This window comes from Manis javanica, chromosome 2 (genome assembly GCF_040802235.1).
Source record: "Manis javanica isolate MJ-LG chromosome 2, MJ_LKY, whole genome shotgun sequence".
In the NCBI taxonomy this organism is placed as follows: Eukaryota; Metazoa; Chordata; class Mammalia; order Pholidota; family Manidae; genus Manis; species Manis javanica.
In genome coordinates, this window is record NC_133157.1 from 98,362,219 (window position 1) to 98,377,035 (window position 14,817).

Consider the following 14,817-nt stretch of genomic DNA (forward strand, 5'->3'; position numbering starts at 1 on the left):
AGTCAGTAGAAGGAGGGACAGAATCAAGATTAGAGCAGAAATAAAATTGAGAAGAATGAAACAATAGAAAGAATCAAGAGCTGGTTCTTCAATAAAATAAACAAAATAGATAAACCCCTAGCCAGACTTATCAAGAAAAAAAGAGAGTCAACACACACAAACAATCAGAAATGAGAAAGGAAAAATCACCACGGACATCACAGAAATATGAAGAATTATTAGAGAATACTATGAAAAATTATATGCTAACAAACTGGATAATCTAGAAGAACTGGACAACTTTGTAGAAGAATACAACCTTCTAAGGCTGACCAAGGAAGAAAGAGAAAATCTGAACAGACCAATTACCAGCAATGAAATTGAACTGGTAATCAAAAAACTACCTAAGAACAAAACCCCTGGACCAGATGGCTTCACTGAATTTTATCAAACATTTAGTGAAGACATAATATCCATCCTCCTTAAAGTTTTCCAAAGAGTAGAAGAAGAGGGAATACTTCCAAACTCATTCTATGAAGCCAGCATCACTCTAATACCAAAACCAGGCAAGGACACCACATAAAAAGAAAATTACAGACCAATATCCCTGATGAACATAGATGCAAAAATACTCAACAAAATATTAGCAAACCGAATTCAAGAATACATCCAAAAGATCATCCATCATGATCAAGTAGGATTTATTCCAGGGATGCAAGGATGGTACAACATTCGAAATCCATCAACATCATCCGCTACATCAACAAAAAGGAGGACAAAAACCACATGATCATCTCCATAGATGTTGAAAAAGCATTCGACAAAATTCAACATCCATTCGTGATAAAAACTCTCAACAAAATGGGTATAGATGGCAAGTACCTGAACATAATAAAGGCCATGTATGACAAACCCACAGCCAACATCATACTTAACAGCGAGAAGCTGAAAGCTTTCCTTTAAGATCGGGAACTATACAAGGATGCCCACTCTCCCCACTTCTGTTCAACATAGTACTGGCGGTCCTAGCCACGGCAATCAGATAACATAAAGAAATAAAAGGCATCCAGATTGGCAAGGAAGAAGTCAAACTGTCCCTGTTTGCAGATGACATGATATTGTACATAAAAAAAACCCTAAAGAATCCACCCCTAAACTACTAGATCTAATATGTGAATTCAGCAAAGTTGCAGGATACAAAGTTAATACACAGAAATCTGTGGCATTCCTATACACTAACAGTGAACTAACAGAGAGAGAAATCAGGAAAACAATTGCATTCACAATGGCATCAAAAAGAATAAAATACCTAGGAATAAACCTAACAAGGAAGTGAAAGACCTATACCCTGGAACCTACAAGACATTCTTAAAAGAAATTAAAGAAGATACCAATAAATGGAAACACATTCTGTGCTCATGGATAGGAAGAATTAATATTGTCAAAATGGCCATCCTGCCTAAAGCAATCTGTAGATCAATGCAATCCCCATCAAAATACCAACAGCATTCTTCAATGAACTAGAGAAAATCATCCTAAAATTCATATAGAACCACAAAAGACCTCAAATAGCCAAAGGAATTCTGAGAAGGAAGAATAAAGTAGGGGGCATTATGCTTCCCAACTTCAAGCTCTACTACAAAGCCACAGTAATCAAGACAATTTGGTACTGGCACAAGAACAGATCCATAGACCAATGGAACAGACTAGAGAGCCCTGATATAAACCCAACCATATATGGTCAATTATATACGATAAAGGAGCAATGGATATACAATGGGGAAATGACAGCCTCTTCAACAGCTGGTGTTGCCAAAACTGGACAGCTACATGCAAGAGAATGAAACTGGACTATTGTTTAATGCCATACACAAAAGTAAACTCGAAATGGATCAAATACTTGGATGTAAGTCATGAAACCACAAAACTTTTAGAAAACAATGTAGGCAAACATCTCCTGAATATAAGCATGAGCAACTTCTTCCTAAATACATCTCCTTGAGCAAGGGAAACAAAAGCAAAAATGAACTCATGGGACTATATCAAACTAAAAAGTTTCTGTATGGCAAAGGACATCATCAACAGAATGAAAAGGCATCCTACAGTATGGGAGAATATATTTGTAAATGTCATGTTTGACAAGGGGTTAACATCCAAAATACATAAAGAACTTACATGCCTCAACACCTAAAAAGCAAATAACCCGATTAACAAATGGGCAGAGGATATGAAGAGGCAGTTCTCCAAAGAAGAAATTCAGATGGCCAACAGACACATGAGAAGATGCTCATCATCACTAATCATCAGGGAAATGCAAATTAAAACCACAATGAGATATCACCTCACACCAGTAAGGATGGCCAGCATTGAAAAGACTAGGAACAACAAATGCTGGCGCGGATGTGGAGAAAGGGGAACCCTCCTACACTGCTGGTGGGAATGTAAGCTAGTTCAACCATTGTGGAAAGCAATATGGAGGTTCCTCAGAACACTAAAAATAGAAACACAATTTGACCTGGGAATCCCACTCCTAGGAATTTACCCAAAGAATACAACTTCTCAGATTCAAAAAGACATATGCACCCCTATGTTTATTGCAGCACTTTTTACAGTAGCCAAGAAATGGAAGCAACCTAAGTGTCCATCAGTAGATGAATGGATAAAGAAGAGGTGATACATATACACAATGGAATACTATTCAGCAGAAAGAAAGAAACAGATTCTAGCATTTGCAACCATATACATGGAGCTGGAGGACATTGTGCTCAGTGAAATAAGGCAGGTGGAGAAAGACAAATGCCAAATGATTTCCCTTATTTGTGGAGTATAACAATGAAGCAGAACTGAAGGAAGGAAATGGCAGCAGACTCAGAGACTCCAAGAATGAACTATTGGTTACCAAAGGGAAGGGGTGTGGGATGGCGAGTGGGGAGGGAGGGAAAAGGGGATTGAGGGGTATTATGTTTAGTACACATGGTGTGGGGGATCACACGGAGAACAGTGTAGCACAGAGAAGTCACAGAGTGTATCTGTGGCATCTTGCTGCACTAATGGACAGTGACTGCATTGGGGGTATGGGTGTGGACTTGATAATAAGAGTAAATGTAGTAACCACATTGTTGTTCATGGGAAACCTTCATAAGAGTGTATGTCAATCATACCTTAATAAAAATAAGTAAAAAAAAATGAAGGCAGAATAAAAACATTTCTAGATTAAAAATAAATAAAATAAATAGAGCTATGAAGTCACTTTTTTTCCATAAGTCACTTAACTCTTACCTTTGTTTATGATGTTCACATGCAAACAGAAAGAGAATGCTTAATCAAGAGTGCAAACAGAAAAGGATTGCTGTTGGGTTGTAATTTCAGAATAAATAAAACTTTTCCAGTTCAACGAAAATTTAAGTGTGAAGATTTATTTCAGGTTACAATTTGCCAAATGATTCTCTTGCAGACAGAGAAGTCCACCAAGTAAATGCTAAGACAGCAGCTCTGATCTTGGGAATCCATAAACCTTCCATAAAGTTTGCCAAGTTTTATGTACATATGCATATCAAGTACCACTTATTTATTAAGTACAGTGGCTTTCATCCTTTTTGGGGGGATCTTTAAATTTCTTTAGGAAGATGATAAAAGCTGTGGAGCCTGTCCATGTCATGTCAGTTTTCTGTTTCATTCATTAGTTTGTCTGTCTTTGTGCCTGTATCTCACTGTTTATTACTGTAGCTTACTGTATCTTGATATACAGTATGATAAGCTTGCCCTTCACAGAAGCCAAAAGTGTTCTTGTTGTGCTTTGACCCTTTACTCTTCCATATACATGTTATAATCATCTTTTTATATTTTATTTTATTTTCGTGGTTATTTTTTTTTGTAGTATCATTGATATACAATCTTATATTGGTTTCAAATATATAACACAGTGGTTCAACAGTTATGCATATTATTAAATCCTTATCCCCACTAGTGCAGTTGCTGTCTGTCAACATAGGAAGATGTTACAGAATCATTGGCTGTATTCTCCATGCTGTACCACTGTCCCTGTGACCAACTTACATTATGGGTGAAAATTTTTGTGCCCCTTTATCCCCTTCTATAATCATTTTTAAAGGTGATTTTATGAGCTACCTTTAAAAAATTTAATGTGGGGTTTAACTTGAATCTGTATGTAGTTTGGAGAGAATTTGCATCTTTGTTGTTTCAAGTCTTCCTATCCATGAATATAGTATGTCTACTTACTATGCCTTCCTTATTATCTTATTATCTCCTTATAAGTTCTTATAAATCTATTTGTAAAGATTCTGATTTCTTTTTGTTAGATTTATTTCAATATACTTGGTAGTCTCTGATAATATTAGTGAAAGTTTGCTTATATAATCATTGTTTTCTGCTAGTGTATAGAAATTCAGCTGACTTTTATGTAAATTTTATATCCCATTACTTTGTTAAATTGTCATTTCTAATAATTTGTGCATATTTTTGTTTTCTATGTAAGGTATCAATTTGTAAATAATGATAGTTTTGTTCCTCCTTTTATATGTGTGCACATGTGTGTGTGTGCCTCACTGGCTAGGACTTTCAAAGCAGTGTTGAAGAGAAGTGATGGATAATAAGCATCTTTGTCTCATTCTTGATTTTAAAGGTTACATGTATGAAGTTTCCTCATTTAAGATGATGTTTCTTCTAGTTTTTTAGTAGATACTCTTTCTAAGAATAATGAAGTTAATTTGAATTGCTATTGAATTTTATAAAATGACTTTTCTATTTCTATTGAGTGATCCTTATGGTTTTTTAATTATTTTAATCTATTAAAGTGGTGAATTACAATTATGGATTTTCTAATACTAAACTAGCCTTGTATAACTGGAATAAAATCCAAGTTGTTTGTTGTCTGTTGTAGTTTTTACACATTGTTGCATTCGATTGACTAATATTTTATTTAGAATTTTGTATCAACATTTATGAGTTGACTGAGCCTGTAATTATTTGTTCTCATGCTGTCTTTGTTTGATATCAGGGTCATCCTTATAGAATGAATTAGGGCATATTCCCTGTTTCCTTTGAATAGAAGAGTTTGTATAAAATTGGGATCATCCATTTCTTGAGTGTCTAGTAAAACTCATTGCAAAACCATCTGGATCTAGGGTTTTTTAGGATTTTTGTAGAAAATATTTTTAACACTGCTCTAGTTTTTCAGTAGTCTTAAGATTAGTCAAACTTGTAGTTCTTAAGTCAGTTGTGAATTATTTTTTGAAAATGTATGGAAAGTTGCTATTGGCAGTATTCTCTTTAAAAAAACTTTTTATTTGACATAGTTTTAGATTTCCAGAAGAGTTGGAAAGCTAGTACAGTATGGAAGTTGAGACAGATTTTCTAATGTGAGACCATACCATTCTATTGCAGTAAGTAGAATTCCTAATACTCTTCTATGTGGTAATCTCAGTTAAAGGAAATAAAGACATTAATAATTTATTTAGCATATTGTAGAGCTGTGTTAGGCTCCATTAATATTTTTTCTTTTATATTGAAGTATCGTTGATATATAATCTTACATTGGTTTCAAATATACAGCACAGTGGTTCAACAGTTACCCATATTATTAAATCCTCACCCTCACTTGTGCGGTTACTATCTGTCAACATAGGAAGATATTACAGAATCATTGACTATATTCTCTATGCTACACTTCCATCCCCGTGATCAACTTATATTATGATTGAGAATTTTTGTGCCCCTTTATCTCCCTCACCCACCCCACCCCCAGGGTAACTGCTAATCACTTCACAGTGTCTGTGAGTCTACTGCTGTTTTGTTCATTCTATTTTGCTTTGTTCTTTTATTTTTTATTAAAGTATCATTAATATACAAGCTTATGTTGGTTTCATATGTACATCAGTGGTTCAGCAGTCCCTGTGATCAACTTACATAGTGATTGCAAATTATTGTGCCTTTTTATCTCCCTCTGTCCCTCACATCTATGCCCTCCCCTTCTCCTTGGTAACCATTAGTCACTTATCAGTGTCTGTGACTCTAATGCTATTTTGTTCCTTCTGTTTTGCATTGTTTTTATATTCCACAAATAAGTGAAATCATATAGAGTTTGTCTTTCTCTACCTGGCTTGTTTCACTGAGCATAATACCCTCTAGATCCATCCATGTTGTTGCAAATGGCAGGATTTCTTTTCTTTTTATGGCTAAATAATATTCCATTGTCTATATGTACTACATCTTCTTTCTCCATTCATATATCAATGAACACTTAGGTTATTTCCAGATCTTGGTTATTGTAAATAATGCTGCAGTAAACATAGGAATGTATATGTTTTTTCAGATTAGTGATGTTGTTTTCTTTGGGTAAATTACTGGATGTAGAATTGATAGGTCATATGGTATTTGTAATTTTAGTTTTTTGAAGAACCTCCATACTGCTTTCCACAGCAGTTGTACCAATTTACAATTCTACCAACAGGGTAGGAGGGTTTTCTCTTCTCCACATCCTTGCCAGCACTTGTTATTTCTTGTCTTTTGGATAGTGGCCATTCTAACTGGTGTGACGTGATATCTCATTGTAGTTTTGATTTGCATTTCCCTGATGATTAGTGATGTGGAGCATCTTTTCATGTGCCTGTTGTTCATTTGTATTTCTTTGGAGAAATGTCTGTTCAGGTCCCCTACCCATTTATTAATTGGCTTACTTGTTTTTTTGGAGTGTTGAGACATATGAATGAGTTCTTTATATATTTTGGATGTTAACCCCTTATCAGAGGAGTCATTTACAAATATATTCTCTCATACTGTAGGTTGCCTTTTCTGTTGATGGTGTTTTCTGCTATGCAGAAGCTTTTTAATTCGATATAGTCCCACTTGTTCATTTTTTATTTTGTTTCCCTTGCCTGAGGAGATGTACCCAGGAAAAAATTGCTCATGTTTGTATTCAAGAGATTTTTGCCTATGCTTTTTCCTAAGAGTTTTATGGTTTCATGTCTTACATTCAGTTCTTTGATCCATTGGAGTTTCCTTTTACATATGGGGTTAGACAATAATCCAGTTTCATTCTCTTCATGTAGCTGTCCAGTTTTTCCAATACCAGTTGTTGAAGAGGCTGTCTTTTCCCCATTGTATGTTCTTGGTTCCTATATTGTATATTAATTGACCATATATGCATGGATTTATATCTGGGCTCTCTATTCTGTTCTATTGATCTATAGGCTCCATTAATCATTTTTAAAAACACTTAAGAATAACAGTAAGCACTAATAGTTCAGTAACTGCCCATTTTTCCTACTTCAAATAATGACATTTGTTTTTTAAAGAGAGCAATTAGGAGTAAGAAATAAAATAAAATTAAAATTAATTGAAAATAAATAGTTTTTCAAACACCAGAGTTGAATAATTTGTTCCTCAGGGAATATTTTTGCACACTTCTGTGACTTGGCTGCCAACTGTTTTTCATTTGATACCAAAAGGATTTTGTCCCCAAAGTAAATCAAGTTACTAAAAAAGTGTTAACAGGACCTATATTGCATTGCTGTTCTTAAGATGAAATGGGATGCTTATATAAAGTATCTACCACAGTGCCTGAGGCATAGTAAGACACAGTAATGGTAATGTTCAATTCGATTAGCTATGTCCGATTAGCTATGTCCAAGTGAAAACTTTCCATAATAATTCCCTAAAGTAATCCTATTTGTGTAGGTGTTCTTTAAACAGGTTCTAATGTAAAGCTTGTGGTAAGCCAGTGTAACTAACCCTTTGACACTTGCTAATGGATGTGTTTAACTTTTATCTATTATTTTTCAAATGTGTAGTGTATGGTAGGATCAAGGTTTATGTTTTTGTTCTTTTACCTTTGGGGATTATACTATTCTACTTCCCAGGAATGACTGCAGAATCTTGACAACAGTATACAAAGATGTATTCAGAAAAAGAATTCTCAGCCTTCAGTATTTGATTCTTTCTTGATTTCCTAGGTCTAGGTTGCTGACTCCACCTCTTTTTCAATTTTAAGCAAACCTCTCTGAATCATTTGTATGAATAGCACAGAGTGGAAATCAGGGGATTTTAGTTCCCTTCACAGATTCTGTTGCCTATGTAAATAACTTCAGTGGATCCTTCACTGTACAATAGGGAAGGTTTGTTCAGCTCACTTTTGGAGGCCCCTTGCAGCTCTAAATTTCTGTTTTCTGACATATGGTTTTATATGGTTTTTATATATATAATAAACATATGGTTTATTAAAGTTAGATTTAAATAAAGAACCAATAGCATAAATAGGATGCTAATAAAACATGATATCATACAGAAATATTCTGTGAGGAGAGACTGGTAACTTGCCTAGAGCCCTTCCTGGTGGATTGAAAGAGATGAGAGGAAGTGGGGAGAGCCTTTGCAGTGAAAAGACTTCAGAGCAGAGACTAGTAACATGCCAGCAATCCCTAACAGAATGGCTTTGTTCCTGCTTAGAGGGGTTTCGCTTAGTGCTAACATCATTTAATATGTAGTCTTAGTGGTTATTTTTATAATGACCAAGAGAATGACATGTGTCTTTCCTAATTCTTTTTTGTACTTAGTAGATTGTTTGCACTTAGTCAACATTTATTAGATTATGTTCCAGCAGCTGTTTATAGCTGTTTAGCCCTGTGATTCTTTTTTTTTTTTTTTTTTTTTTGAGAGGGCAACTCTCATATTTATTGATCAAATGGTTGTTAACAACAATAAAATTCAGTATGGGGGGGTCAGTGCTCAATGTACAATCATTAATCCATCTCAAGTCTAATTCTCGTCAGTCTCCAATCTTCTGAAGCATAACGAACAAGTTCTTACATGGTGAATGAATTCTTACATAGTGAATAAATTCTTACATGGTGAACAGTACAAGGGCAGTCATCACAGAAACTTTCGGTTTTGATCACGCATATGACCTATAAACAATCAGGTCAAATATGAATATTCGTTTGATTTTTGTACTTGATTTATGTTGATCCCACATTTCTCCCTTTATTATTATTATTTTTATTTTTAGTAAAATGCTGAAGTGGTAGGTAGATGCAAGATAAAGGTAGAAAACATAGTTTAGTGCTGTAAGAGGGCAAATGTAGATGATCAGATGATCAGGTGTGTGCCTATGGACTAAGTATTAATCCAAGCTAGACAAGTAGCCCTGTGATTCTTAAGCACTTGTCCTTTAGCTAAAATGCTTCTACCACACAGGTGGATCTGATGCTAAGGAGATAATCCTACCTCAGTTATTTTTGTAATTCTTGTTCTTTTTTTTAAACCAGAGTAATGTGCTTTCTTCCTCTTTTAGCAGTATAGTCTTAGACTCATCAGTAGATGAATTAACTTGGTTGATATCTTTAGAGAAAGTAGTTATTCCTAATGTAACTTTGGTTATGTGAGGAGTATTTTACACTGTCCTACCACCTACACCTCTAGCAATTGTATAAAATCAGACATGGAATAATCTTTCCATTTTCTTGTTGTAAGAGAAATGTATGGATCATAAAGATTCCCCAACTCCCAAAGAAGATAAGGTGTTAGTCTTCTTTGAAATTTTCAGAAAATTGAGAGCCACCTCCAGCTTAAAGAAGTTATCTGTTAGTCTAATGGTAGATTTGTCTTTATGAGATCACCAACACCCTCCACTAAGTGAAAATTCTTAACAAGCATGAATGCTGAAATACTCAGTAAACTGTAATCAGGATCTCATGACTCTTGAAAAGAGTTGTAATTGAGTGGAGCAGGGTCTCTGCAGGAAAGCCAAAAAGAAGGTCTGAAAGGACACAGACAGAAAAACAAGACAGCAACATAAAGTGATGTAAAGGGAGCAAAAGAGGAGCCTTAGTTTACAGAACCAGGCCTCATCTGCTTTTAAGGTACAAACTGGGACCAGACTCTGCTTAGTCATATTCTTGTGAAGGTGGTATCTCTTGAGATACATGAACTCTGTAGGAATAATGCCAGTTTCATGTGTTTTGAAAACACTGTTTCAGAGAAGTGTTATATTTAAAAGTAGAATGCAGTTTATAGAATTTTTTTTGTTGAGAGAATCAGTTAAACAGCTGTTTAAATTTTTTTCACAGTATCATGAAATCTGTAAACACACACTTCAGTTGATAATCCAAAAAGTAAAGGTGTCCCTCCTATATAATATAGGAAAGAGAAAAGCAATGTAACCATATGTGTATATCTGCATATTTTTTGCAGTGTTTACTTCACTTGGAAAGATAAAAGTAATTGTATTCATATAATAACTTACCTGTCTTTTTTATTAATGTAATAGAATTGCGAACTGGGACTCTCAATGTTTTAACAACCTAAAATTGTTTATAATTTTAATAAATATTTAAGCAACAGGTTCCCCCTCCATCCTTTTTTTTCCTTTGTAATTTATATGTTGATGAATCCTGACCATTTGATATTTTATATTTTCCATTATCTGGATTTTGCTGATCTTGTACATGAGGCACATTTAATTATGTTCCTTTGTCCTCAGTATTTCCTACACCTGGGCAGTCCAGGAGCTTACACAGACTCTAGGTGATTCCTCTGGCAAAATTATAGGCATTTTGTTCTTTCAGAATGTCTGACTTTTATACTTTTTTTGATGTAAGCAGCCACTAATGCTAAATACTTTTTTTTAGTTTATTGAGTTTTATGAAGCTGTGTCACTTTAATTCTGTCATTTTGTTTTCATTTTCTTACCTGAAATAAATCTGATAAAGACATGCTTTCCCTCATATGCTATTTGGCTACCTGATATAAAGTTCACCCAGGAAAGCAATAATAACAAATGCCCATTTCTTGCCTTTTCTTTATGTGTCAAGATAATGAGTTGGTTTCCTGTCATCCTCAGGAAGTGATTGATTAGTTCTTTCTTTTTTTTCAGTAGATTATGATGAATTTATAGACTTAAATATATTTGACTCATTTCCATTCATTGTCATATTGTACTGAAGCTTAACTGTCTTTGGTTACTTGGTGCCAGAGTCTTTCTGAGCTGATCCTAGTAATCCTTGGTAGCTTTCTCGCTATCTGAGATGTCAGGATGTTCCCTACTCATCTTGTACATTTCCTTCCCTGGGCATGATGGTCAGCTACTCAGTGAGAAACTTAGTTGTAAATAAGCAAATGCTCCAAAAATGCATTCTGAAAAACTGGGTGCTCCAGGTGCTTTCTTCAAGCCTCCTCTCCGCAGAGGTAATCCCTCTTACCATTTGGTTGCCTGTCTTCCCAAACCTTTGCCTATGAATTTTTGTATCTATGTGCAGAAATAAATATAATGTGGATATTGTTTTGTTTCTTTTTCTTTAAGTGATTTTTTTCCCTTCTAACTTTAGAAATCATAAATGATACTTATACTTATTAACTTCGTACTTTAATTCAATTATGTTTCTTGGTAATTTTTCCATGTTAGTACATAAAGATCTCATTCTTTTTATACTGCTCCATAATACTTGGTGTGGCTCTGCCTCACTTTAGTAAACTGTCCTCCTTATGGTGTCTTTCAAGCAGTTTCCCCATTAGTGTGCCTCCTGTTTCTGTCATGCACACATGCAGGTGTGTGTTTGGAGCCATAGAGTTTATACATTTAGAATTTTACCTCTTTGCCCTCTAAAGCGCCTGTTCTTCCACCAGCAGACTGTTTTTCTACCACTCAGCAGTGTCTGATATTATCACATCTTGCCAATCTGGGAGGGAACCATTTCCGTAATTTCCCAGTGACTTACTGAGGTGAGAATTGGGGGGCTTAGGAGGTGCTCTGAGACGAGAGCCCATAGCCGTCTTTCCCCTCCTCTTAGGGCACCACTTCTGCCCAGGCACCACACTTACTGAGCCAGTGGGAACACTTAGTTGCTGCTTGTTGCCAGGCTTCAGAGACTGGCTTGTTCTGATGACCCAGCTGGTTTTGTCAGCCCATGTGCCATCCAGCTTCCAGTGTCTGCCACTTGTGGCCTGTCTCCCTCCACCCTCTTCCTACCCTCTCCTGTAGCAGTGCTTTCTCTTGTGCATTGTGGTCAGTGGTTTTATTTCTCTTCACTGTCCAGTATTCATTTCCATCTTTTTCCAATTTCTGCAAGTCTAAGGGCTACTGCCAACAATGGAATATTAAAAGGTATCCTCCAGTCATTTCTTAGACTCAGAGTGGAAGCAAAAGGCTACAGTTAGTTTGCTGGAACACTGTTCTCATTTTAAACATGGGGGTAAATGAAGGTTTCACTAAGAGATTAATTTGTCCATTGTCATATCCTGGTATCAGGACTTTTCAGTTACAGCCTAACTTTTGATGACCAATGCAAACCTGGCCTGCTATCTGAGTTAAATGCTCAGTTAATTGGCTTTAAATGCCTTGCTTTTAAAATCACAACCAGTGCTTTTTTGGTCTCTTAGCTTTATTCTTCTCTTTAATATATTGAAAATGCTTCCATTTTGCTCCTACAATACTTAAAATACTAGCTAATGTTTATTGATTGTTTACTCATATGCCAGGCACTGTTCTACGTGCTTTCCTGGATTATGCTTAATCTTTATCACATCCTCACATCCATGAGGTATAGGTACTTCTATTATTATTCCCACTTTACAGAAGAAATCTCTGAGTACTAAGAGATTAAACATTGCTAAAGGTGACATATTAATGAAGTCAAAACTCAAACCCAGGCAGTCTGACTCTAAAATTCTGGTCTTATGGGCTGTGTTAAGCTATTCCTATTAGTCCACATCATCCCAGCTGAGTGGTTTCATTGTCTTGGTAATTTCATTGTGATTATCATAGGCATTTTCCATGCAGTCCTGATAAGGTGAAATAATAAGCCATATTTATAAAAAAATTTTCATACCCCTTTTTCAGGATTTATCTCTTGGGACCACTGTTCTTAGCTGAGACCAGAGTTTTATCAGATGACCAATTTGATCAGTTTTCTTTAGCTGACTAGCTAGCTTAGTATCTTTTCACAGTTTCTTTTCATTATCTGTCAGCCTAATAAAAATGTGATGTATTTATAATGATTTTGTGTAGTACTTTCTGTGCAGTAATAAAAATAAGTGGTCCTAAAAATTGAATCATTATACCCAAGGGTTTCTGAATTCAGATGTTATTCTTATAGGGAGGACAGCTTAGTTATTGAATACTAGGAATATCAGTGTGTTTTCTAGGCAGTGCCTTACCTGATTCTAGCTTATCTGGGCCTTTTGGGATTAGAGAAAAATGGCAGGAGTGCTGAGAATAGCAGGAGTAGAAGTTTGCTGATGGTGAACAGGGATGGTAGGATTTGGTCATGAAAACAATTTCAGGTAACCTGATTTTCCAGATATTTAGTTATTTTTCATCCTTGACTGACTTTCACTTGGGCCTTGGCAAAGTTAAAAGGAAAGTGATGTGTTCCTAATAGCTAAGAAAGGTTAGATCATTATTTCGCCAGATTTAATTTGGGTTTAAGAGGCAACTAATGGCAGATGAGCAGAGGAAATGAGCTCCCTGGTATTATATGAACCTAATTGTTTTTATTAGTCCTATCAAAATGTAGACTTTGTATCTAAGATTCTGTGACTGACAGAATTACTGTAGCCATATTAATTCATGTACAAAAATTTTTCCCATAATATCCAGATAATTAAAGGAAGAATGAAAGAGGACTAGAGGGACATAGAGGTGGAGGTTGGGGGGCACTAATAAATAAAGATAACTGCCTCAATACTTTTCTTAAGTTTAGAAAATCTTTGTATCCTACTCTAAAGAATAAGGAATGATGATAATACATTTTCTGTTGCTCTCTATAAAATAATTATTAATGTGAAGAAAAAAACATGTTAATCTTATATGGAAGATTACCATGGAAAGATAAACTATGCATATGGTTTGATTTGAGCATTAGTGCTGGGGTCAGAAACTCCCAGCCGAGGTCAAACTGTTTTACTGTGCTTTAGGCAAATTTTTTTTTCTGCTTTATTTTCCTATTTCTGTAATTAGGCTAACATTCATCTACATTTCTTATGGTGATTAAGACTTGCATTACAGTACTGCCTTGACTAAATAGTAACTTACCAAATGTCACATGAATAATTGGAGATAATTTTAGCTCCCTTTGCAGTGTAAAGAAATATAGAAATACCCATCTCACTAAATGCCTAAGTAGAGAAATACCTGTGTGTTTGAATGGAAAACAATTCATGGCTCTAGCAGGTCTCTCAGAGACAGAACAAGAGCTGTTAGTCATTTTGGTGAGTGATACATTATATAGAGAGTGCTATAGGCCTACTTGTAATGGTTCAAAGACTGAATTTTCAGACCAAATCCTCTCATAAAAGACTTTGTAGTGAGTGAAATTCAAATATTCTTTACCACCAGTCATAACATCTCAAACTGATGGGCTCATTCATAGCTGCTCTAAAGAAGTATCATCTTAGTATCCATACAATGTCTTTACCTTCACAGTCAAAGCTTTTATTTGTTGAAGTGATATCTAATGTATACATTATTATAAATATTAATTCATCTGTGATATGAAAAAATTATCTTTAAGCATCTAGTACTCAATGACTTTTAAAATGCTTTATAATCTGATGAGACCAATAGAATAAGCAGTCATATTTTGACATTCTTTGGTGTATTTCCATGGATAATTTATATTCTCAATAATATTTTGTTATACCTTGTTTCAGTGATCGTGGTGGAGAAGACCCAAACCAGAAAGTAATCCATGGGGTTATTAACTCCTTTGTTCATGTTGAACAGTATAAGAAAAAATTCCCCTTAAAGGTAAAAAGCCTCCTTTAAAAACAAATAATCAGACCTTTGATTTCTTAAATTACTTGTTCTAATTTTTTAATATGGTTTAA

General features: G+C 35.1%; 1 protein-coding gene across 7 annotated transcripts in view; it reads left to right on the forward strand.

Annotated features, from left to right (window-relative positions):
• The window catches only part of CUL2 (cullin 2), a 98,629-nt gene that overhangs the window by 49,947 nt on the left and 33,865 nt on the right, over positions 1 to 14,817 (forward strand). For all 7 annotated transcript variants that reach the window (XM_073228941.1, XM_073228937.1, XM_073228936.1 and 4 more), the window contains one exon: positions 14,641 to 14,737. In XM_073228941.1, the coding sequence (XP_073085042.1) occupies positions 14,641 to 14,737 (97 nt within the window). The remainder of the gene's footprint in view (positions 1 to 14,640; positions 14,738 to 14,817) is intronic.